This window comes from Oncorhynchus tshawytscha, linkage group LG09 (assembly GCF_018296145.1).
Source record: "Oncorhynchus tshawytscha isolate Ot180627B linkage group LG09, Otsh_v2.0, whole genome shotgun sequence".
Taxonomy (NCBI): Eukaryota; Metazoa; Chordata; class Actinopteri; order Salmoniformes; family Salmonidae; genus Oncorhynchus; species Oncorhynchus tshawytscha.
The window spans coordinates 45,100,698-45,123,740 of record NC_056437.1 but is presented as its reverse complement, the minus strand read 5'-3'; the positions used below and the strand labels follow the sequence as shown (position 1 = coordinate 45,123,740).

At 43.9% G+C, this 23,043-nt stretch overlaps 1 protein-coding gene across 1 annotated transcript in view; it reads left to right on the top strand.

The window, feature by feature from the left end:
- Positions 1 to 23,043, top strand: part of nova1 (NOVA alternative splicing regulator 1) — a 38,016-nt gene that overhangs the window by 1,189 nt on the left and 13,784 nt on the right. The window contains exons 2-3 of the mRNA XM_024432081.2: positions 2,290 to 2,433; positions 21,365 to 21,531. Coding sequence (XP_024287849.1) covers positions 2,290 to 2,433; positions 21,365 to 21,531 — 311 coding nt within the window. The remainder of the gene's footprint in view (positions 1 to 2,289; positions 2,434 to 21,364; positions 21,532 to 23,043) is intronic.

Below are 23,043 nucleotides of genomic sequence, written 5' to 3'. Positions count from 1 at the left end.
ATGTCTAAGCCATGGTTTTTACTTTTTCATCAAGGTCATCTATTATTATTTTTTTCCTGGAAGGGAAAACTTTTTTTCTCTGAAAGGGGAAGATTAATGGAGTAGAAAGCAGAAATCCAAGCAGAAAAAGTGCCTTGGCTAAAGGAGTATGGTTTGTGTCAGATTGTCATAATGGTTTCTCTCCGATTGATAGAGGACTAATGGATGTTTTCAGAAAGGCTCTATCATTCATCGGTGTGATTTTCAATATAAATGTGTTGACGGACTAGACATGTGAAGATGGTGTGTATTTTCATATAAATGTTGGTTCTAGTAGTCTAATGTGTGACCAGTAAGGAAGGTCCTTTAGTCTGAGTTAACAGAATTGACTTTGGATTTTAGATATCAACGTGTCATGACTTTATTGAGAGACCTATCAAAATCCAAATGGAACATGAGGGGCATGTTAAAAGAATCAGTAGAGAGGTGACACGTAGAGTGACTGAAATCCCTAGATGTCACAGTGCCACATTCATTGTGATCAGGATCTAATGAGCCCATTTAAGAGGCAAACAGAAGGTCAGTCTTAGAACAGTGACATCGATGTGTGCAGACCTCCATCCATCCGTCTTCCCTGGACGAGCCTGCAAATCCATCCCCCTGCATGAAGCTATACAACGACGACACAGGCAAACACGCATCTTGGCGTTGTCAACCAAAATCACCATTAAAACGAACAACTATGGTTTGATATCGTCATTATCTTTTTTTGTACTGGTCTGTATTAAAAAAAACATTTGTATACTGATATAAACAGTTCTTTGAATGTACGTTCTTGCCAGAGTGACGTCACCCTTGCTGATGAAGCATTGAAGAAGTCCCAAATTAAAGTCATTCATTGAAAAGGAATGTTAAAACTAGTAGTTGATATCTGAAAACCATACTAGATACTTTTTGGGTCATACCAGCACAGATGTTTGAAGAATTATTTAGGCTATTATTATCTAATTGATTTCTGGGGTGACATTGAGTAGTAATTTTTCTCACAGGTTCATATATTGATCGCATGTCTGTCTCTCATGTTGATTACTTATGTCTGGAATAGCACAACCAGGTGTTGGTTGGTACAGAGACGGAAGAGGAAGTGAGACATCCCAGTTGCAATTTCTTTTTGGTTAATCTACAGTTAATGAACTAAGCTGACCAGACCCAGCTGCTATTGCATTGGTATCTATGGGACAGCCACCCCTTAAGCAGACCTGTACTTTGACCAATCCACCATCTTGGGTTGGTATTCACAGTCCAATCCCAACATTGGGTTGATTGCTCTACCCAATTGCTACCCAATCTGGATTTGTTTGGAGTGACACACACTGCTCACCTGGGTGATGATTAAATCTTCTTGATTAGCCAGTATGTGGAGTGGAACATTCTTGATTAAAAGGATGAAGAACAGAAGGTTTGATCGGTGAATTCTTTGAGCTGACATGATATCAATCACTGACTGATACAAGACAGTGTTGTAAGCCACTGAACCCCCTTTTAAACGGGGGGGGATTGAGTCTGTCTTTTTGGCAGGGATTTTGTTTCCTTATGCTAGCATCTCTAACAGTTATTACTCTGGATCACAATGGGTTGGATTTCATGCACCGCAAGCATATGATTTATATGTTTCGACATAGTCCTGTGTGAGTAATATTCTGAGTAATGTTAATACATCCTATAATTTTCACCATTCCGATGATGTTTATGCTCCCCTTTGTCTCTCGGGTTTGAGATAAAAAAAATTCAAAAGTTTACATTGTAGGTCTTGGCTTGGTTTGAACCATGAATTAGATATTTTGTCAGAAGATTCTGATAAAGGATACTAAAACTCCTTGAAAACAGTTAAAATTAGACCTCTGCAAACTGGAAAGGAGGTCAGCATTTACTCCACAGGAAATCTGGGACAGAACACAGAACGTGTCACCAAACTCTGATGAAATATGGAACTAGAGGCTACAAAAGAATCACACTCCGAAATGAAAAATACCTCTAGATACCTTCCTACCAAAGTGTCAGTCTGACAAGAATATATGTGGCTAGCTACCTATTCAACTGTTTGCATCTGATCTGACACTTACATGTTCCTATTGAGAATGATTGAATGGAGCCAGAGTGAATGGCGCCAGAGGCATGTATCAGCTGAGGTGGCTGGGTTACTTGCAGTATGGTGTATATGTTTGTAGACTACAGCTTCTTTACTAGCTCTGACCCTCTCCTGTCTGTTCGTCTCTCTCTCTCTCTCTCTCTCTCTCTATGTCCTTCCAGAGGAGGGTGAGTACTTCCTGAAGGTGCTGATCCCCAGCTATGCGGCCGGCTCCATAATTGGCAAGGGCGGCCAGACCATCGTACAGCTGCAGAAAGAGACGGGCGCCACCATCAAGCTGTCCAAATCCAAAGACTTCTACCCAGGTAATTGGATCCCACTTTGTCCCTGATCAAATTATCCAAATATAAAGGCGTACACCCAAGTAAGAGCCCCCAAAATCATCTGACTCTCTCAATTCAAGTTCAGTACAAGATGTTATTTGTTGGTTACGCTGGAATTTGTATTCCAACTGGGGAGCCCAATGAGTTTGATCCAGCCTTCCAAATGCACAGTATTTTTACCCAGACAAAAGACCTATTTAGATGCTACAGCTGCTTCTGACTCAGGAATAGCATTTATAGATACAAGCAATTGCTCTTTCAATTTGGCTGTGCTCTTAGCAGGGATCTGATCCAATTTCTGTGAAAAGTCTGTAGTCCCCAGAAGTACTATCATTCTTCATTCTGCTACAATGCAAAGACTGCATTTAATCAATTCCCCGCTTAGCTGCCTGGCTGCCATTTTACTCCAAGATGGAGAGAGCACATTATCCAATGTCGAGGACATGTAAGGTACACTGGAAGCAGTAGTCGCCCATAAGGGCCTTGTTCTTAAAAACATGTCAACATGGAAAAAGATGCTCATGTTTTCCCAATGACCCCACACTGATGGAGGTCACTGCACTCTCTGGTTGGTGCTGAAACATCTTGTCTTCGGAGCAGAAAATGTGAGAGCCGCAGTAAAGTGTATGCGTTTGTCCTTCATGGCTGAGGAAGCTTCAACCTTTTGGAAAATAACAGGTGTCGGGCGGCTCGCTGTTGATTAAGATTAAGATGACTTTATTAGCCAATTGCACACAAATTTGACTTCCGCTTTTAACCCAACCCATCCGAAAGACACACATACAGGTTTTTGGAGAGGTGCAGGGGGCTGCCACTCTGGGCACCTGTTGTTGTGGGGGGTTATGTGCCTTGCTCAAGGGCACAACAGCAGGTAATGGCATCTAGGAATTGATACCAGCAACCTTCCAGTTGCCAGGTCACTTTCAGACAGATTTTTCCTTGTCGGACACTGGATTAGAACTGGCAACGCTCCAGTTGCTGGCTCACCTCTCTAACTGATTGAACAAAAATGGCAATATGGCTCAAATATGGGCTATGTTCTGACACGCGGAAGTTGTGATATACTGCACTTGGACTAAACCTTGGCAAAATATTAGGTCACACTTTATTTGGATAGTCCATCTGTAGATGCTCTACAGATTGTCATACTCTCAACAAACTATCTGTTGATAAGCAACTGCTTGCTACGGTTAGGTTTAGAATAAGGGCTAGGGTTAGGGTTAAGTTTAGGGTTAGGTTAAGGTTAGTGTTAGTAGATAGTTAAATGAAATGTTACTGATAGTGTGTAAAGCATCTACACATTGACTATCCATATATAAAGTGTTACCAATAATTATAGAACCTTGGCAATGAATAGAAGTACAATAATATTTCCTTTTTAGGGTATCTCCTGTTTCCACTACTGCACTATCTGAAAAACTGGATTCATCGATCATCACCATGACACGCTGAAAATGAACTATAGTAATGGCTTACTTTTGCATACAATGTAGCAGCACTCCTTTGTAGTGTTGTCACGATATCAGAATTTTGACTTTGATATCGATACCAGGGTCAGCATCACAATGCTCGATACCAAAACTATAGCAAAACGATACCAAGGGAAAAAAGAAGGCATATTAGCCAGTCACAGAATGGCACTCGATCCAGACAGTTCTTTTGAGTTCAATATTATTACATTTGAAATGGTAGATGTTTGAATGGATGCATTAAGAAAACAATTATACAAGCATGCAAATGATTTGAATGGTCAATCTCAAGTCTATTGATAAACTGGCTGAATCAAGATGTAGCCTAGGCCTATTTACTATACAGGTGAATACATATTCAATAGGAGTGTGTGCATGCAATGAGTTATTGAGCTTGTTTTGGCTGAATTCATGGGGCTACAGATGAAAAACAATGTTTACCTTCCAATCTATTATTTTGTAAAAGTGCGTGCTGTCTCTTTAAGACCCATGACGTCATATACACACTTAAGTTCTAGGCTTGAGCAAATATGATCTTGGGAGAGATGTGAGGCAGGGGAGATAAAGTGAATGAATAAAGTTTTTGGGTGACAATCATCAGCATTTTGGTTTGCATATGATTACAAACAAGGTACTAGGGTAGTCAATTGATGTTAGCTTCTGCTGTAAGCTTTCATTGTGAACAGAAATGATTCAATAGCAACGGTCATCGAAATTGTTAAAAGGTTTTAAAAACAATTCTAATACATGCACATTTGAACAATGAATTAAGATACTCCAAAATGTTGGAATTTTTATAATCCAGTTTTTTGTTGTTGCATATATGAATACATTAACGCAAAGGGAGGAACAAGGCTGCAACCACCAAACACTTTCTCAGTCTACCCTAACTGCAGTCACACAAACATACTTTACAATGTTTGCGAGATCATACATAATATCACTGTAATCCGAGAGCTCATTTTCGAAAGTTGCTTTCATTTCAGCTCATCTAATTTATAAACATTTCAACTGTTAGATTATTACTTTTTTTCAAGTACACAAAAAATGAACACCCATCAAAATAAAGTTTTTTTTCTTCTCTTTCTTGTTATGTGTCGAGACGGTGAGTCTCTGATGAAGCGTTGACATTATTACATTTCAGCGGTCGTAACGTTCATGGAGAGAACATTGACAGACACAAAGCAAAGGTGTGAAATGAGTCGCAGGAAGAAAAAAAATGAAAGCAATCAATCCAGCGAGATTTAAGTAACAAGCGGATTTAGCGCCCCTCAAACACAGGAAATAGATGGCTGAAAGACAGATCCTCAGCTGGGCGGGGCACGCGCGTTACTAGTTTCAAAATTGCAACACGCCATGTTGCATTATTCAAGTGTGTTAAATAACTTCTGTGCAGCATAAGTGGTGATGCAGCCCAGACTCGCAGTGAGAGTAGTGGTTCTTCAGGACAGGCTAGAGCTAGTAATGAGTAAGTGCAACAGGCACTGTGCTCTCGTGCTATAAGAGGACATTAGCTGTGCTGATAGACAGACTTGATCCTCTCTCAACCAGTAGATGACGTGAGACACATTTGACAGAAGTACCGAAAGTGAAGAAAAAAATAAGTGGTATACCATGCAACACTACTACTTTGTTTGTCTACATTGAAAACACACTTTGATGCAGTTGTGCTTTTGTATCCTCTTCCTCTCGCTGGGTGGTGAATGTGTCGATAGAGCACCACCTGCTCTGCTCCTCCCCATCCTCATCGTGTTGTGAGGAGTTCAGGGAGAGGGTGCTGGCAGCGAAGTCATTGGGTACTGCTAGGGTCCCCAAAGTAAAATGAAACTACTACACCAGCTCACACAATGGGCCGGAAGTCTTCCAGAAAGTCTGCGTGTATTCAATGTACACTTATATGACCAAATATACGAGGCTTTTGCACCTGTTCAAAGTTTGCAGCCGTTATTTTTTTACTGAGGAATTCAAAGACAAGAAACAAAGCTAATCAATTACATTTTATTTTGACTACCTTGTTCCTCACCGCAAGTCTGTAACCTTTCATTTTCGTTCTACCTTTCGTGATTTATTCCCTACTGAACTTAGTGCAAACATGTTGTAAATTCTGCTGCAATATTTTATCAAACTTGTTTTTAATGACAAACAGGTAGGCTATACCATAGCAATGACTTTTCAAATCAAATCAGACCTTACTTCAAATCAAATTTTATTTGTCACATACACATGGTTAGCAGATGTTAATGCGAGTGTAGCAAAATGCTTGTGCTTCTAGTTCCGACAATGCAGTAATAACCAACGAATAATCTAACCTAACAATTCCACAGCTACTACCTTATACACACAAGTGTAAAGGGATAAAGAATATGTACATAAAGATATATGAATGAGTGAACGGCATAGGCAAGATGCAGTAGATGGTATCGAGTACAGTATATACATATGAGATGAGTAATGTAGGGTATGTAAACAAAGTGGCATAGTTTCCATTAAATTCCATTAAATTTCCATTATTAAAGTGAGCTGTAGTCAGTATGTTGGCAGCATCCACTCAATGTTAGTGGTGGCTGTTTAACAGTCTGATGGCCTTGAGATAGAAGCTGTTTTTCAGTCTCTCGGTCCCTGCTTTGATGCACCTGTACTGACCTCGCCTTCTGGATGATAGCGGGGTGAACAGGCAGTGGCTCGGGTGGTTGTTGTCCTTGATGATCTTGATGGCCTTCCTGTGACATCGGGTGGTGTAGGTGTCCTGGAGGGCAGGTAGTTTGCCCCCGGTGATGCGTTGTGCAGACATCACTACCCTCTGGAGAGCCTTACGGTTGTGGGCAGAGCAGTTGCCATACCAGGCGGTGATACAGCCCGACAGGATGCTCTCGATTGTGCATCTGTAGAAGTTTGTGAGTGCTTTTGGTGACAAGCCGAATTTCTTCAGCCTCCTGAGGCTGCTGCGCCTTCTTCACAACGCTGTCTGGGTGGACCAATTCAGTTTGTCTGTGATGTGTACGCCGAGGAACTTAAAACTTACTACCTTCTCCACTACTGTCCCGTCGATGTGGATAGGGGGGTGCTCCCTCTGCTGTTTCCTGAAGTCCACAATCATCTCCTTTGTTTTGTTGACGTTGAGTGTGAGGTTATTTTCCTGACACCACACTCCGAGGGCCCTCACCTCCTCCTTGTAGGCCGTCTCGTCGTTGTTGGTAATCAAGCCTACCACTGTAGTGTTGTCCGCAAAGTTGATGATTGAGTTGGAGGCGTGCATGGCCATGCAGTCGTGGGTGAACAGGGAGTACAGGAGAGGGCTCAGAACGCACCCTTGTGGGGCCCCAGTGTTGAGGATCAGCGGGGTGGCGATGTTGTTACCTACCCTCACCACCTGGGGGCGGCCCATCAGGAATTCCAGTACCCAGTTGCACAGGGCGGGGTCGAGACCCAGGGTCTCGAGCTTGATGATGAGTTTGGAGGGTACTATGGTGTTAAAGCGGTAGTCGATGAACAGCATTCTCACATAGATATTCCTCTTGTCCAGATGGGTTAGGGCAGTGTGCAGTGTGGTTGCGATTGCGTCGTCTGTGGACCTATTGGGGCAGTAAGCAAATTGGAGTGGGTCTAGAGTGTCAGGTAGGGTGGAGGTGATATGGTCCTTGACTAGTCTCTCAAAGCACTTCATGATGACGGAAGTGAGTGCTACGGGGCGGTAGTTGTTTAGCTCAGTTACCTTAGGAACAGGAACAATGGTGGCCCTCTTGAAGCATGTGGGAACAGCAGACTGGGATAAGGATTGATTGTACTTACTTACAAGCTCTTAACCAACAGTACAGTTCAAGAAGAGTTAAGAAAATATTTACCAAATAGACTAAAGTAAAAAATAATAATAAAAAGTAACACAATAAGAATAAGAATAACTCGGCTATATACAGAGGGGGTACCGGTACCGAATCTTTTCAGTCTCCTGTGGGGGAAAAGGTTTTGTCGTGCCCTCTTCATGACTGTCTTGGTATGTTTGGACCATGATAGTTTGTTGGTGATGTGGACACCAAGGAACTTGATACTCTCGACCCACTCCACTACAGCCCCGTCGATGTTAATGGGGGCCAGTTTGGCCCGCCTTTTCCTATAGTCTACGATCAGCTCCTTTGTCTTTTTCCTATTGAGGGAGAGGTTGTTGTCCTGGCACCACACTGACAGTTCTCTGACCTCCTCCCTATAGGCCGTCTCATCGTTGTCGGTGATCAGGCCTAGCACTGTTGTGTCGTCAGCAAACTTAATGATGGTGTTGGAGTCAGGTTTGGCCACGCAGTCGTGGGTGAACAGGGAGTACAGGAGGGGACACAACCCTGAGGGGCCTGTGTTGAGGATCAGCGTGGCAGACATGTATTTGATGTGTTGTTGCCTACTCTTACCACCTGGGGACGGCCCGTCAGGAAGTCCAGGATCCACTTGCATTGGGAGGTGTTTAATCCCAGGATCCTTAGCTTAGTGATGAGCTTCGTGGGCAATATGGTGTTGACTACAGCTCAGCGTTCAATGAACAGCATTCTCACGTAGGTGTTCCTTTTGTCCAGGTGGGAAAGGGCAGTGTGGAGTGCAATTGAGATTGCGTCATCGGTGGATCTGTTGGGGGGTATGTGAATTGGAGTGGGTCTAGGGTGTCTGGGAGGATGCTATTGATGTGAGCCATGACCAGCCTTTCAAAGCACTTCATGGCTACTGGCGTGAGTGCTACGGGGTGGTAATCATTTAGGCAGGTTACCTTCGCTTCCTTGGGCACAGGGACTGTAGTGGTCTGCTTGAAATATGTAGGTATTACAGACTCCGTCAGGGAGAGTTTGAAAATGTCAGTGAAGAGACTTGACAGTTGGTCTATCTCCATTCTGTGTTGAGCTATGAGAGGCCTATGTTGACATGTCATGTTCATACCAATATGCACAGATCACCCCTTAATCTGTAACACTTATTCTTATTCTAAAATGTATTTAATTTGTTTTCCCTCATCAGTCTACACACAATACCCTATAATGACAAAGCAAAAAACAGGTTTTTAGAAATCTTTGCAAATTTATTAAAAATAAAAACAGAAATACCTTATTTACATAAGTATTCAGACCCTTTGCTATGAGACTCTAAATTGATCTCAGGTGCATAATGTTCGCATTGAACATCCTTGAGAGTCCACCTGCAGTCAATTCAATTGATTGGACATGATTTGGAAAGGCACACACACTTGTCTATATAAGGTCCTACAGCTGCACCCTTACAGTGCATGTCAGAGCAAAAACCAAGCCATGAGGTCGAAGGAATTGTCTGTAGAGCTCCGGGACAGGCATGGTGTCGAGGCACAGATCTGGGGAAGGGTGCCAAAAAATGTCAGGATTGAGGGACGGTACAGAGAGATCATTAATGAAAGCCTGCTCCAGAGCGCTCAGGACCTCAGACTTGAGCGAAGGTTCACCTTCCAATAGGACACCGACCCTAAGCATACAGCCAAGACAACCAGGAGTGGATTCTGAATGTCCTTGAATGGCCCAGCCAGAGCCTGGACTTGAACCCGATCGAACATCATTGGAGAGACCTGAAAATAGCTGTGCAGCAACGCCCTCCATCTAACCTGGCAGAGCTTGAGAGGATCTCCAGAGAAGAATGGGAGAAACTCCCGAAATACATGTGTGCTAAGCTTGTAGCTTCATACCCAAGAAGACTGTAATCACTGCCAAAGGTGCTTCAACAAAGTACTGAGTAAGGGGTCTGAATACTTATGTAAATGTGATCAGTTATTTTTTTTTATATATACATTTACAAAAAATAAAATAATAATATGTTTTTGCTTTGTCATTATGGGATATTGTGTGTAGATTGATGCGGGGTGGGGGTAATCAATTTTAGAATAAGGATGTAACATAAGAACATTTTCAAAAAGTCATGGGGTCTGAATACTTTCCAAATGCACTGTAAGACATGAAACCATGAATGGGGGAAGGCCTTGATGGGAATGGGAACTGTCCTACTGGGCCCTGCTGTGGTGGCCTGACATAGATGACTGGAGATAGTGAAGGGTGTGAATGATGCATGATTGTTTGTGAGGGGAGGGGAAAGGGGGGCAGTCCCAGAAATAGCCTGTTTCAATCTCTCTCTCCTTGGAAGTGACCGAGTCCCAGCTGTACTCAAACTGCTCTCTCACTACGCCAATTTTCCTCTTCCCCTCTCTCCCTCCTGAGCCTGGTTTTTCATAGCACTTGTTCTTAATAGTTTGGAAGTTTTATCCAGATTAGATGGCATTGTGCCATCTCTACAGAGTTTTGTTTGCATGTTTGCCTAGTAACGAATAGCCCCTGCCCTCTTTTTGTCATTCAATCGCATCCTTACTTCAACCATAACTGACAGAATTACACATACCCCAGTATTTGAACAACATACTGTTCACTCATACTGTACACACGTGCACGCATTAATGTATATACGCACAAATGTACACACACACACACGCACACACACACACACACACACACACACACACAAACACACACACACACACACAAATTTCACAGCAGCTGCAAATTAAGCTGAGAGTTCTTGGTAAGGGAGCAAAGAACCAACAATCCAGGCTCCCTGCTTTGTGCAGCTAGCCGTCAGTTCAGCTAGCATATAAAGTTACACAATGTGCTTCACTAACAGATAAAATAGTTATGTCATAGGAATATGGTGCGGATGTTTTCGATTAGCCGAAAAACAGAAGGACTGACCTCACCCAGAAAAACAACACCATGTCAGTCCATTTTGAGTGAGGTAGTTTGATCAAAAAGCATGTTACATAGTTAAGTAACCTCATTGAAATGCTTTGAAGACAGCCTTTTAGTATTCAGAGTGAAACACAGATAGTTGTTACTGCTTTATAGCCCTCTGCAGTTAAAAAATGGCAGGCTTTTACTGAAGCCACTGGACTCCAGATTCAAGGTCCTAAATCATTCTGCCTTTGGAACTGCTGCCCTGTGTGCCAGACCTCCCTCTAAGATTAAACATACTGTTACTCAAAGTTTTATTACACACATATCAGAACCTATATTATAACTGCTCCTAATAACGCTGTCAAGTAAACCAAGCTCCCAGAGAACCTCAATCCCACCCAAATGACTTGGAAAGAAACCATTGCGGTTCTTAACCAGTCTCAGTCAATGTATGACAGCACTTTGAGGGACAGGCACAAGTATACGTAAACCCATGATGCAACCTACAGTAGTAGCCCCATAGGGACTATACTCTGTCCATGCCACACAGCATAACTACTGAATGACAATATGGTTGAATGTCTTTACTTCGGGCTCTAAAATGGGAACAGTAGCAACCAGCCAGAGTTGGATCGAGTTTGAGTGAGATCCTGTCCCGTCACCAGACTGTGTGGGCTGTGTGTTTTGATAACTTAGACGAACATTTCCTGAATGTTGACAAGTTCTTCTAAGGGCAGATGTGTGTCACCCAATTCTGTAAGGGGAGATGAACTCATGTTAAAAGGAAAGGAACACAAATGGCCCGGACTGACTAGAGTGGAGTTGTGTCCACCTGCAAAAGTAACAGGCCAGTTTCAACCAGCAGGTCTTCCTGATAGGAGAAAACTCCCCTGAGTTAGAAGGTTAGGATGACTCTCGTCGCTAACAGAGACCCCCCCAGATAAAAGGTATTGTCACTAGTATTGAATACATTTTTCACTTATTGGATTGTTGTATTTGATCAGATTTCTGTTAACCAGCAAGTCATTTCAACAGTCAATTAATTTATTTGTATTTTGATAGATATAACACAATGTAGTACTTATTGTAAAGCTGGTGGTGTGAGATTGAATGAATGACGTGGGTGTTGTCACGTTCTGACCTTTATTTCCTTTGTTTTGTCATTATTTAGTATGGTCAGGGCGAGTTGGGATGGGCAGTCTATGTTTGTTTTTCTATGATTTGGGTATTTCTATGTTTCAGCCTAGTATGGTTCTCAATCAGAGGCAGGTGTCATTAGTTGTCTCTGATTGAGAATCATCAAATCAAATCAAATCAAATTTTATTTGTCACATACACATGGTTAGCAGATGTTAATGCGAGTGTAGCGAAATGCTTGTGCTTCTAGTTCCGACAATGCAGTAATAACCAACAAGTAATCTAACTAACAATTCCAAAACTACTGTCTTACACACAGTGTAAGGGGATAAAGAATATGTACATAAGGATATATGAATGAGTGATGGTACAGAGCAGCATAGGCAAGATACAGTAGATGGTATCGAGTACAGTATATACATATGAGATGAGTATGTAAACAAAGTGGCATAGTTAAAGTGGCTAGTGATACATGTATTACATAAGGATGCAGTCGATGATATAGAGTACAGTATATACTTATGCGTATGAGATGAATAATGTAGGTAGCCTGGGTTTCACTGTGTGTTTGTGGGTGATTGTTCCTGTCTCTGTGTTTGTTTTCACCAGATAGGCTGTTTAGGTTTTCTCACGTTTATTGTTTTGTTAGTCTATTCATGTATAGTTTCTTTATTAAAGAACCATGAATAATAACCACGCTGCGTTTTGGTCCGCCTCTCCTTCAACTCAAGAAAACCGTTACAGAATCACCCACCACAACAGGACCAAGTGGCGTGGTAACAGGCAGCAGCAGGAGCAGCGAAATAAAGACTTCTGGACTTGGGAAGAAATCCTCGACGGGAGAGGACCCTGGGCAAAACCAGGGGAGTGTCGCCGCCCCAAGGTGCAGCAGGAGAAGCGGCAGCAGGAGCAGCGCGAGGAGGAATGGACATGGGAGGACGAATTGGATGGAAAAGGACCCTGGGCACAGCCTGGAGAATATCGCCGCCCCAAAGAAGAGCTGGAGGCGGCGAAGGCAGAGAGGCGCTGGTATGAGGAGGCAGTACGGCGGCGTGGATGGAAGCCTGAGAGTCAGCCCCAAAAATTTATTGGGGGGGGCACACAGGAAGTGTGGCGAAGCCAGGTAGGAGACCTGCGCCAACTTCCTGTGCTTACCGGGGGGCGAGAGAGACCGGGCAGGCACCGTGTTATGCGATGGAGCGCACGGTGTCCCCAGTGCGGGTGCATAGCCCGGTGCGGTACATCGGTACATACCAGCTCCGCGTATCGGCCGTGAGCATCGAGCCAAGTGCCATGAAGCCGGCTCTACGCATCTGGTCCCCAGTGCGTCTCCTTGGCCCGGCTTACATGGCACCAGCCTTGCCCACGGTGTCCCCGGTTCACCTGAATAGCCCAGTGCGGGCTATTCCACCTCGCCGCACTGGCAGGGCGACCGGGAGCATTCAACCGGGTAAGGTTGGGCAGGCTCGGTGCTCAAGAGCTCCAGTGCGCCTGCACGGTCCGGTCTATCCGGTACCACCTCCACGCACCAGCCCTCCGGTGGCAGCCCCCCGCACCAGGCTGTCTCTTCATCTCATCCCTACAGGTGCTCCCGCCTGTCCAGCGCTGCCGGAGCCTTCCTCCTCTCCAGCGCTGCCGGAGTCTCCCGCCTGTCCAGCGCTGCTAGAGCCTTCCTCCTCTCCAGTGCTGCCGGAGTCTCCCGCCTGTTCGGCGCTGCCAGAGCTCCCGCCCCTCAGTCCAGAGGCGCTAGAGCCAATCATTCCAGAGGCGCCAGAGCTACTCAGTCCAGCACTGCCAGAGCCTTCCTCTCCAGCGTTGCCGGAGCTTCCCGTCTGCCCAGCGCCATCTGAGCTACCTGTCTGCCCAGCGCCGCCTGAGCCACCCATCTGCCCAGCACCGCCAGTCTGCCCAGCGCCATCTGAGCTACCCGTCTGCCCAGCGCCATCTGAGCTACCCGTCTGCCCAGTGCCGCCTGAGCCACCCGTCTGCCCAGCGCCGCCAGTCTGCCCAGCGCCGCCAGTGCTGCCAGTCTGCAAGGAGCAGCCAGTGCCACCAGTCTGCAAGGAGCCACCAGTGCCACCAGTCTGCAAGGAGCCGCCAGTCAGCCAGGAGCCGCCAGTGCCGCCAGTCAGCCAGGATCTGCCAGTGCTGCCAGTCAGCCAGGATCTGCCAGTGCCGCCAGTCAGCCAGGATCTGCCAGTGCCCCTCAGCCCAGAGGCGCCAGAGTCAATGTGTGGGGGTACAGTTTAGTCAAGGTAATTTGAAGAGTGACTATGCATAGATAATAAACAGCAAGTAGCAGCAGTGTAAAAACAAAGTAAGTGGTCCGGGTGGCCATTTGATGAATGGTTCAGCATTCTTATGGCTTGGGTGTAAAAGCTGATAAGGAACCTTTTGGACCTAGACTTGGCACTCCGGTACTGCTTGCCGTGTGGTAGCAGAGAGAACAGTCTATGACTAGGGTGACTGATGTCTTTGGCAATTTTTGGGGCCTTCCTCTGAAACCACCTAGTATATCTATCTATCAATCATTCAATCAATCAAATGTATGTATAAAGCCCTTTTTACATCAGCCGATGTCACAAAGTGCTGTACAGAAAACCAGCCTAAAAACCCAAACAGCAAGCAATGCAGATGTAGAAGCACGGTGGCTAGGAAAAACTCCCTAGAAAGGCAGGAACCTGGGAAGAAACCTCGAGAGGAACCAGGCTCTGAGGGGTGGCCAGTCCTCTTCTGGCTGTGCCAGGTGGAGATTATAACAGTACATGGCCAAGATATTCAAACATTCATAGATGACCAGCAGGGTCAAATAATAATAATCACAGTGGAGGGTTCAACAGGTCAGCACCTCAGGAGTAAATGTCAGTTGGCTTTTCATAGCCGATCATTCAGAGTTAGAGACAACAGGTGTGGTAGAGAGAGAGAGTCAAAAACAGCAGGTCCGGAACAAGGTTGCACGTCGGTGAACAGGTCAGGGTCCATAGCCGCATGCAGAATAGTTGAAACTGGAGCAGCAGCACGACCAGGTTGACTGGGGACAGCATGTAGTCATCAGGCCAGGTAGTCCTGATGCATGGTCCTAGGGCTCAGGTCCTCCAAGAGAAGAGAGAAAAGAAAGAGAGAGTTAGAGAGAGCATTATTAAATTCACACAGGACACCGGATATGACAGGAGAAATACTCCAGATATAACAGACTGACCCTAGCCCCCCAACACATAAACTATTGCAGCATAAATACTGGAAGCTGAGACAGGAGGGGTTGGGAGACACTGTGGCCCTGTCCGACGATACCCCCGGACAGGGCCAACCAGGCAGGATATAACCCCACCCACTTTGCCAAAGCACAGCCCCCACACCACTAGGGGGATATCTTCAAACCACCAACTTACTATCCTGAGACAAGGCTGAGTACAGCCCACGAAGATCTCCCCGAATGCACAAACCCGAGGGGGGCGCCAAGCCAGACAGGAAGATCACGTCAGTGTCTCAACCCACTCAAGTGACGCACCCCTCCTAGGGACGGCATGGAAGAGGACCAGTAAGCCAGTGACTCAGCCCCCGTAATAGGATTAGATAGAGGCAGAGAATCCCAGTGGAGAGAGGGGAACCGGCCAGGCAGAGACAGCAAGGGTCACTCCAGTGCCTTTCTGTTCACCTTCAAACCCCTGGGCCAGACTACACTCAATCATAGGACCTACTGCAGAGATGAGTCTTCAATAAAGACTTAAAGGTCAAGACCGAGTCTGCGTCTCTCACATGGATAGGCAGACCATTCCATAAAAATTGAGCTCTATAGGAGAAAGCCCTGCCTCCAGCTGTTTGCTTAGAAATTCTAGGGACAATATATAGGTCAATCCAAGATGGCAGCATGTCAAGTCATTTGTCTGTGACTAGTAGTTTTTAACCTACTAATAACCTATTCATTTATGGTGGAGCAAATCTACAATTTCCTTGTTGTGTAGTGCAAACTATTTTGTTTTGCTAGTGCAAAGATCGCGGGTCTCCCTCAACTCTGATATTATTATTTTTTAGCTATTTGCACTTATTTACTTGAAGTTTACCAAAGTAACTCTCTCTATGGTTGGCCTGGGTTCTATCTTCAGCTTTCCCTCTGCGGAGTGTCTCGTCCAAGCTGCTCCTTTTCACTCTCCGCCTGGCTATCAGAGGCAGCTCAACAATCCCCAACCCGTTCTCTCAATCAACCCCCACACCCAATCTACTCACACACTCACATACATACTCATACATACACACAGTCCCTCTCTCCCCTTACCTTTCCTTGGCCTCTATTTTTGACATATCTCAGAGAAAATTACAATTTTCATGGTATTGCTTTGTGTACTGACTTTACTGAACTCTGGAGAAAACATACATTGTCGCTGGGTGAGTACATCTGACAATGTGCTCTCCCGTCCATTAGACATTTTGTCTGCGGGAATTTGCTCTTTTTCACTCGGTCCACTCGTCCAAGGATGCATTTGTGGCATGATGCGAACAGTACGAACTTGTGTCACTACCAAAGTCTAATGGTTTTAAATGACTGTTTTGTATTGTCTGGAAACTCACTTGTAGAATTCGCTTGCAGTAGGTCTATTAAAAAAGAGAGGCTGTGGAAGGTTATTAAACAGAGGTGCCTAGTTATTCTAATTTTGTTGATATCAGGTAACGTGCATCCTAAACCTGGCCCTGATATGCAATGTCTCCAAACTCCCTCTGATTTTAAATCTAGATCTGGTTTTGGTATTTTTCATTTAAATGTACGCAGCTTGTTGTCAAAAATTGATGGGGTAAGGATTTGGGCTTAATCAACTGATTCTGATGTAATTGTGTTTTCTGAAACCTGGCTCAAAAAGTCTTTACTTGTAAAGGATATTTGTATAAATGGTTACAATGTGTATCACACTGATCAAGTTAAGAAAGGTGGGGGGGGCTATATATGTAAAGACTAAATTCCTTGTAAGTGTGGCAAAGTCTGAAACTATTTGTAAACAGTTGTAATTTCTTGCTTTGAATCTTGAGGTTTCAAAGAGCCTCTCTATAACTGTGATTGGCTGTTATAGACCCCCCTCTGCTCTCTGTGATGTATTTTCTTCTCTGATGCACCTTATGTCTAAACTTCTTTACAGTGAAATTATCTTGATTGGTGATCTCAACTGGTGTTGGTTAAAGTCGGTCTCTGATGATTATAAAATGTATTGTAATTCTATGAATCTTACCATACCCAGTTGATTAACTCACCCACATCTCAAATGTTCAGAGAAATCTACCCTGATTGATTTGGTATTGACAAATGTTCCACATATATATTCTGCGGTTGGTGTTTTCTGTAATGATTTAAGTGACTATTGTGCTGTTGTTGCTGTTAGAAATACGAAGGTTCCTAAAACAAACCCACGCTTTATTCGTAAGACATTTAAAGAGTTTTAATGAGCAGGCTTTCTTTCATGATTTGTTTTATTTTGACTGGAGCAAGATTGAGCTTATTCCTGATGTGGAAACTGCCTGGAAATTCTGTCAGGATGTTCTTTTTAATCCAAATAGTAAAAAACATGTCCCATTCCACAGGTTCAGAGTTAAAGGGTGGGATAATCCAGAGTTTTCTTCTGAGCTGTCTTGTATTATTCACAAACGTAATCTAGCTTGGGCTAAAGCAAGGAAATCATGTTCTGATGCTGATTGACTTCTTTTTAGGCAGCTATGAAACAAGTGTTCTTTTCTTCTCAGGAAGGCCAGGTCTGAATATTTTATGTCTTTTACCACTGATAACAAGAATGACCCTAGAAAGTTTTGGAAGGCTATTAAGTCTGCTAATGTTAATGAATTACTGTCATGTGTATTAAAGGACTCTGTGGTTGAATATGACAACTGAAATGCTGAATTGTTTCAATGAGCACTTTGTATCATCTGGTAGGCTGTTTGATTCAGTATCCTCTGTCTCTGTACAACCCTGTGTGGATGAACCAGTGAGAGCTGGTCCAACTTCTAGCTTTTTGCCATTCTCAGTGCATAAAGCCCTCAGTGCATAAAGCCCTGAAATCCTTAGATCAGAGAAAGCCTGCAGGTCCTGATCTTCTTGATCCCTGCTTTTTAAAACTGGCAGCTGATTTCATTGCTGAACCACTTACATATCTGTTAAATCTAACCCTGGGATGTAATGAAATTCCAAAGATCTGGAAATCAGCATTTGTCCTACCACTTTTAATAAAAGGGGGAGATCCAACTCTTTTAAATAATTATAGGCCAATCTAAAAGCTGTCACCCCTGGCGAAAATATTTGAAACCTTTTTATATACTAACTCTATTTTATCAACGTACCAATCGGACTTCAGGAAGAAGCATAAGACAATTACAGCAGCCATTAAGGTTTTAAATGATATCACTGAAGTCCTTGACTTCTCCAAGGCTTTTGATACAGTTGATCATGCTATACTGAGTCAGAGATTGTCGAGCCTAGGTCTTTCAGAGCATTCAGTTGCATTGTTTGCTAACTATCTCTGATAGAACTCAGTGCCCTCAATTTGATGGACTCATGTCTGTTAAATTGTCTGTCTGTAATGGTGTGTCCCAGGGCTTTGTACTTGGTCCCCTCTTATTCACTATTTATATAAATCATTTAGACAAATGTGCAAAATGCGCAACTTCACTTCTATGTTGATGATACTGTTATTTATTGTTGTGCCTCATCTCTCACAAAAGCTTTCCAGAACATGCAAACTGCTTTTTATACTGTTCAACATACCTTGTGTCAATTGAAGCTTATCCTCAATATTGACAAAACTAAACTAATGGTGTTTTCTAAAGCAAGAAATAGACCTCTGAACCTTTCACCTATTACTACCTGTCAGGGCAATGAGATTGAGACTGTAACCTCATATAAATATCTTAGAATTTGAATTGATGATGGCCTCTCTTTTAAATTGCATACTCAACAACTAACAAAAAAAAGGCATTTTTATATTGTTCAGAAATGTTGTGGGTACTGTCTTTGTTCGCAGGACTTTAACTGAATTTGGTAAAATGGCTTTTATGTACTCTGCGCCATCGGCTTGGAGCGCCTTACAAAATACTTTTCAACTGGAAGAACCGATTGGTGTTTTTAAATCATTGATGAAGGATTTTGAGGCAGATTCCCTGAACTGTCAATGTTTTTAATTTGCTGTTTTATGATTGTTATCCTCTTGTGAATTATTTTACTAGATTACTTGTAGTTTTTCATGTTGTCTGTCTGTAATTGTGTAATAACTTGGTGCTGCCTATCTTGGCCAGAAAGCTGTTGAAAAAGAGATTTCAAATCTCAATGAGCCCTTCCTGGTTAAATAAAGGTTAAAATAAAGGTTAAATAAAGGTTAAATAAAAATGTTAAATATATAGGTCCTGGATGGCAGGAACCTTAATCCTCAGTGATGGGGCATATGCACTACCCTATATTGTGCTTTATGTTCAGATGCTGAGCAGTTGCCATACCAGGCGGTGATGCAACCGGTCAGGATGCTCTCGATAGTGGAGCTGTAGAACCTTTTAAGGATCTGGGGACCCATGCCAAATCTTTTCAGTCTCCTGAGGGGGAAAAGGTGTCGTGAAGAGGGCACAACTGTCTTGGTGTGTTTGGACCGTGATAGTTCGTTGGTATTATGGACACCAAGGAGCTTGAAACTCTCAACCTGCTACATTACTGCCTTGCTTGCTCACATTGAGGGAGAAGTTGTTGTCCTGGCACCACACTGCCAGGACTGTGACCTCCTCCCTATAGGCTATATCATCGTTGTCAGACTGTTGTGTCGTCAGAAAACTTTATGATGGTGTTGGATTCATGCTTGGCCACGCAGTCATGTGTGAACAGGGAGTACAAGAGGGGACTAAGCACGCACCCCTGAGGGGCCCCAGTGTTGAGGATCAGCGTGTCAGATGTGTTGTTGCCTACTCTTACCACCTGGGGGTGGCCTGTCAGGAAGTTCAGGATCCAGTTGCAGAGGGAGTTGTTAAGTCCCAGGGTCCTTAGCTGAGTGATGAGCTTTGATGGTGTTAATGTGAGCCATGACCAGCCTTTCAAAGCACTTCATGGCTACCAACGTGATTGCTACAGGGCGGTAATCGGCAGGTTAACTTTGCTTTCTTGGGCACAGGGACTATGGTGGTCTGTTTGAAACGTGGGTGTATTACAGACTCGGTCAGGGAGAGGTTGAAAATGTTTGAAGACACTTGCCAGTTGGTCCGCACATGCTTTGAGTACACATCCTGGTAATCCGTTTGGCCCTGCGGCTTTGTGAATGTTGGCCTGTTTAAAGATCTTGCTCACATTGGCTACGGAAGAGCGTGATTGCGCAGTCATCCAGAACAGCTGGTGCTCTCATGCATGCTTCAGTTTTGCTTGCCTCGAAGCGAGCATAAAAGGCATTTAGCTCGTCTGGTAGGAGCACGCCACTGGGCAGCTCGTGGCTGGGTTTCCCTTTGTAATCCGTAATAGTTTTCAAGCCCTGCCACATCCGACGAGCATCAGAGCCGGTGTAGTAGGATTCAATCTTAGTCCTGTATTGACGCTTTGCCTGTTTGATGGTTCATCTGAAGGCAGAGCGGGATTTATTGTAAGCGTCCGGATCCAGCTCCTTGAAAGCGACAGCGCTAGCCTTTAGCTCGGTGCGGATGTTGCCTGTAATCCATGGCTCCTGGTTGGGATATGTATGAGTCACTGGTACTTCCTGCTTTAGTTTTAGGTTGTAAGCAGGAATCAGGAGGATATAATTATGGTCAGATTTGCCAAATGTAGGGCTTTTTATGCGTCTCTGTGTGTGGAGTAAAGGTGGTCTCGAGTTTTTTTCCCCCTCTGGTTCCACATGTGACATGCTGGTAGAAATTAGGTAAAACGTATTTATGTTTGCCTTGAATGTGAATCTGTGCGAAGGAAGGAGAGAAATAAAGCAAGGCAGACGAGGGGAGTAAGAGAGGGAGAGAAAGAGAAGGAGTCAAAGGAAGAGAAGCAGGCTGTAGAAAGGACATGCTGTTACATCACCTGTTTCCACAGAGCAGCTCCTTAACCATGGCAACGGAATTCCGGTAGGCCCGACAACGGGGGTGTAGAAAGAAACTTGCAAGAGGGAAGGGTGTGTGGAGACTATGGACGGGGCAGTGGGGAAAGGAAAGGCCTTGCATTCCAGGGCCCTGGAAGAGTTACATAATTTAGGAGGAATCGTACTCTTTTAGCTGCTCTATTTTTGAGTGCCTACTTGGGGGGTGGAATATTATGGGATAGGTTAGCAATTAGCACCACTGCATAAAGAAACTGTGATATCAAACCTTGAGCATCCATTTTTTTCTGCAAAGTGTCACTGCATAAGTAGGTATTAAGTTATAAATGAGGTTGCTTTGCAACACTAAGTACTAGTTTTAGTAAAACAGGTACTTGATAAAAACATATTTTATCCAAGAAATCCTGTTCCTTAAATTGAACAAGGAAGTCTCTTGCAAGTGATATACTACAGCGATAGCAGACGCTGACCCCAAGGCACAAGAATCTATGTTCTCATAAGACTGCGATCCCAAAGAAAGTAGTATTGATACACCGAGATGTATATGTTTTCTGTTCTCTCCACACAGGAACTACAGAGCGTGTATGTCTGATACAGGGTACAGTCGAGGCGCTGAATAGCGTCCACAGCTTCATCGCGGAGAAAGTTCGTGAGATGCCTCAGAGCGCCCAGAAAACAGAGCCAGTCAGCATACTGCAACCACAGACCACTGTCAATCCCGACCGCGTCAAACAGGTGAGGCACGGTCCACTCAGTCAGCCAGCCCTGACCAACCATCATACTCGACAGATGAAATCATGTTCCTTCCCTGATGATCTGTCTGATTGTCTACAATATTGACATGTCATAAACAGGGTTTCCAGGTCTAACTAAAATGTCTAACCCAGTGACCACTCAAAACCCGTACAGAAGGCCTGAAAAGTAGCCAACATTTTTTCTGCAACGAGAGGAGTTGACACATTTATGTAGTAAACCCTTTTTCCATAACGTTATCGGGCCAATTAAGAAGAAATATCGACTTACCTTGTAATGACATTAGAAGCTGCATCTGGTTTTCATCAAAATAATAAATGCGAGCTATGACGTGACGTAATAAAGGAATTTGAATATATTGCAAGAATGCCTGGATAGAGCCTTAGCCGTGTATTGGCCATATACCACAAACCCCAGAGGTTCCTTATTGCTATTATACAGTAAACTGGTTACCAACGTAATTAGAACAGTAAAACTTTTTTTGTCATACCCGTGGCATACTTAAGCAATATGGCACGAGGGTGTGGTATATGGCCAATATACGACGGCTAAGGGCTGTTCTTAAGCAAATCGCGGAGTGCCTGGATACAGCCCTGAGCAGTTGTATATTGGCCATATACCACAAACACCCAAGGTGCCTTATTGCGATTATAAACTGGTTACCAATGTAATTAGAGCAGTGAAAATAAATGTTTTGTCATACCCGTGGTATACGGTCTGATATACCACGGCTGTCACTCAATCAGCATTCAGGGCTCGAACCACCCCGTCTATAATTGTAAATAAATCCCTTTTGCGCATGTGCATAACTATAAATATATCAGACAGGAGAGTTTGAGTGATGAAAGTTGGACAGAGGATTTCAAAGTCTCTGCGCAAAAAACACTTTAAAAAACTGGCAATTATGTCGTTATTATGTCAGATGTTAAGACTACAAACCGTTATAAATGGCCCATTTGCGAGATTGTCTTGTCATTTCAATAGGCATAGGCTACAGACTAAAATCTGGGTTTATGATTGCAATTCAACTTTGCCTTGGTTTTATTTGTCACGTGCGCCGAATACAACAGGTGTAGTTCTTACAGTGAAATACTTACTTACAGGTTCCAACCAATAGTGCAAAAACGGTATTAGGTGAACAATGGGTAAGTAAAGAAATAAAAGCAACAGTAAAAAGACAGTGAAAAACAGTAGCGAGGCTATATACAGTAAGTGAGGCTATAACAGTAGCGAGGCTACATACAGACACCGGTTAGTCAGGCTGATTGAGGTAGTATGTACATGTAGATATGGTTAAAGTGACTATGCATATATGAAGAACAGACAGTAGCAGTAGAGTTAAGAGGGGTTGGTGGGTGGCGGGACACAATGCAGATGTCCCGGTTAGTCAATGTGCGGGACCACTGGTTGGTCGGGCCAATTGAGGTAGTATGTACATATGCACATGAATGTATGGTTAAAGCGACTGTCCATATATGATAAACAGAGAGTAGC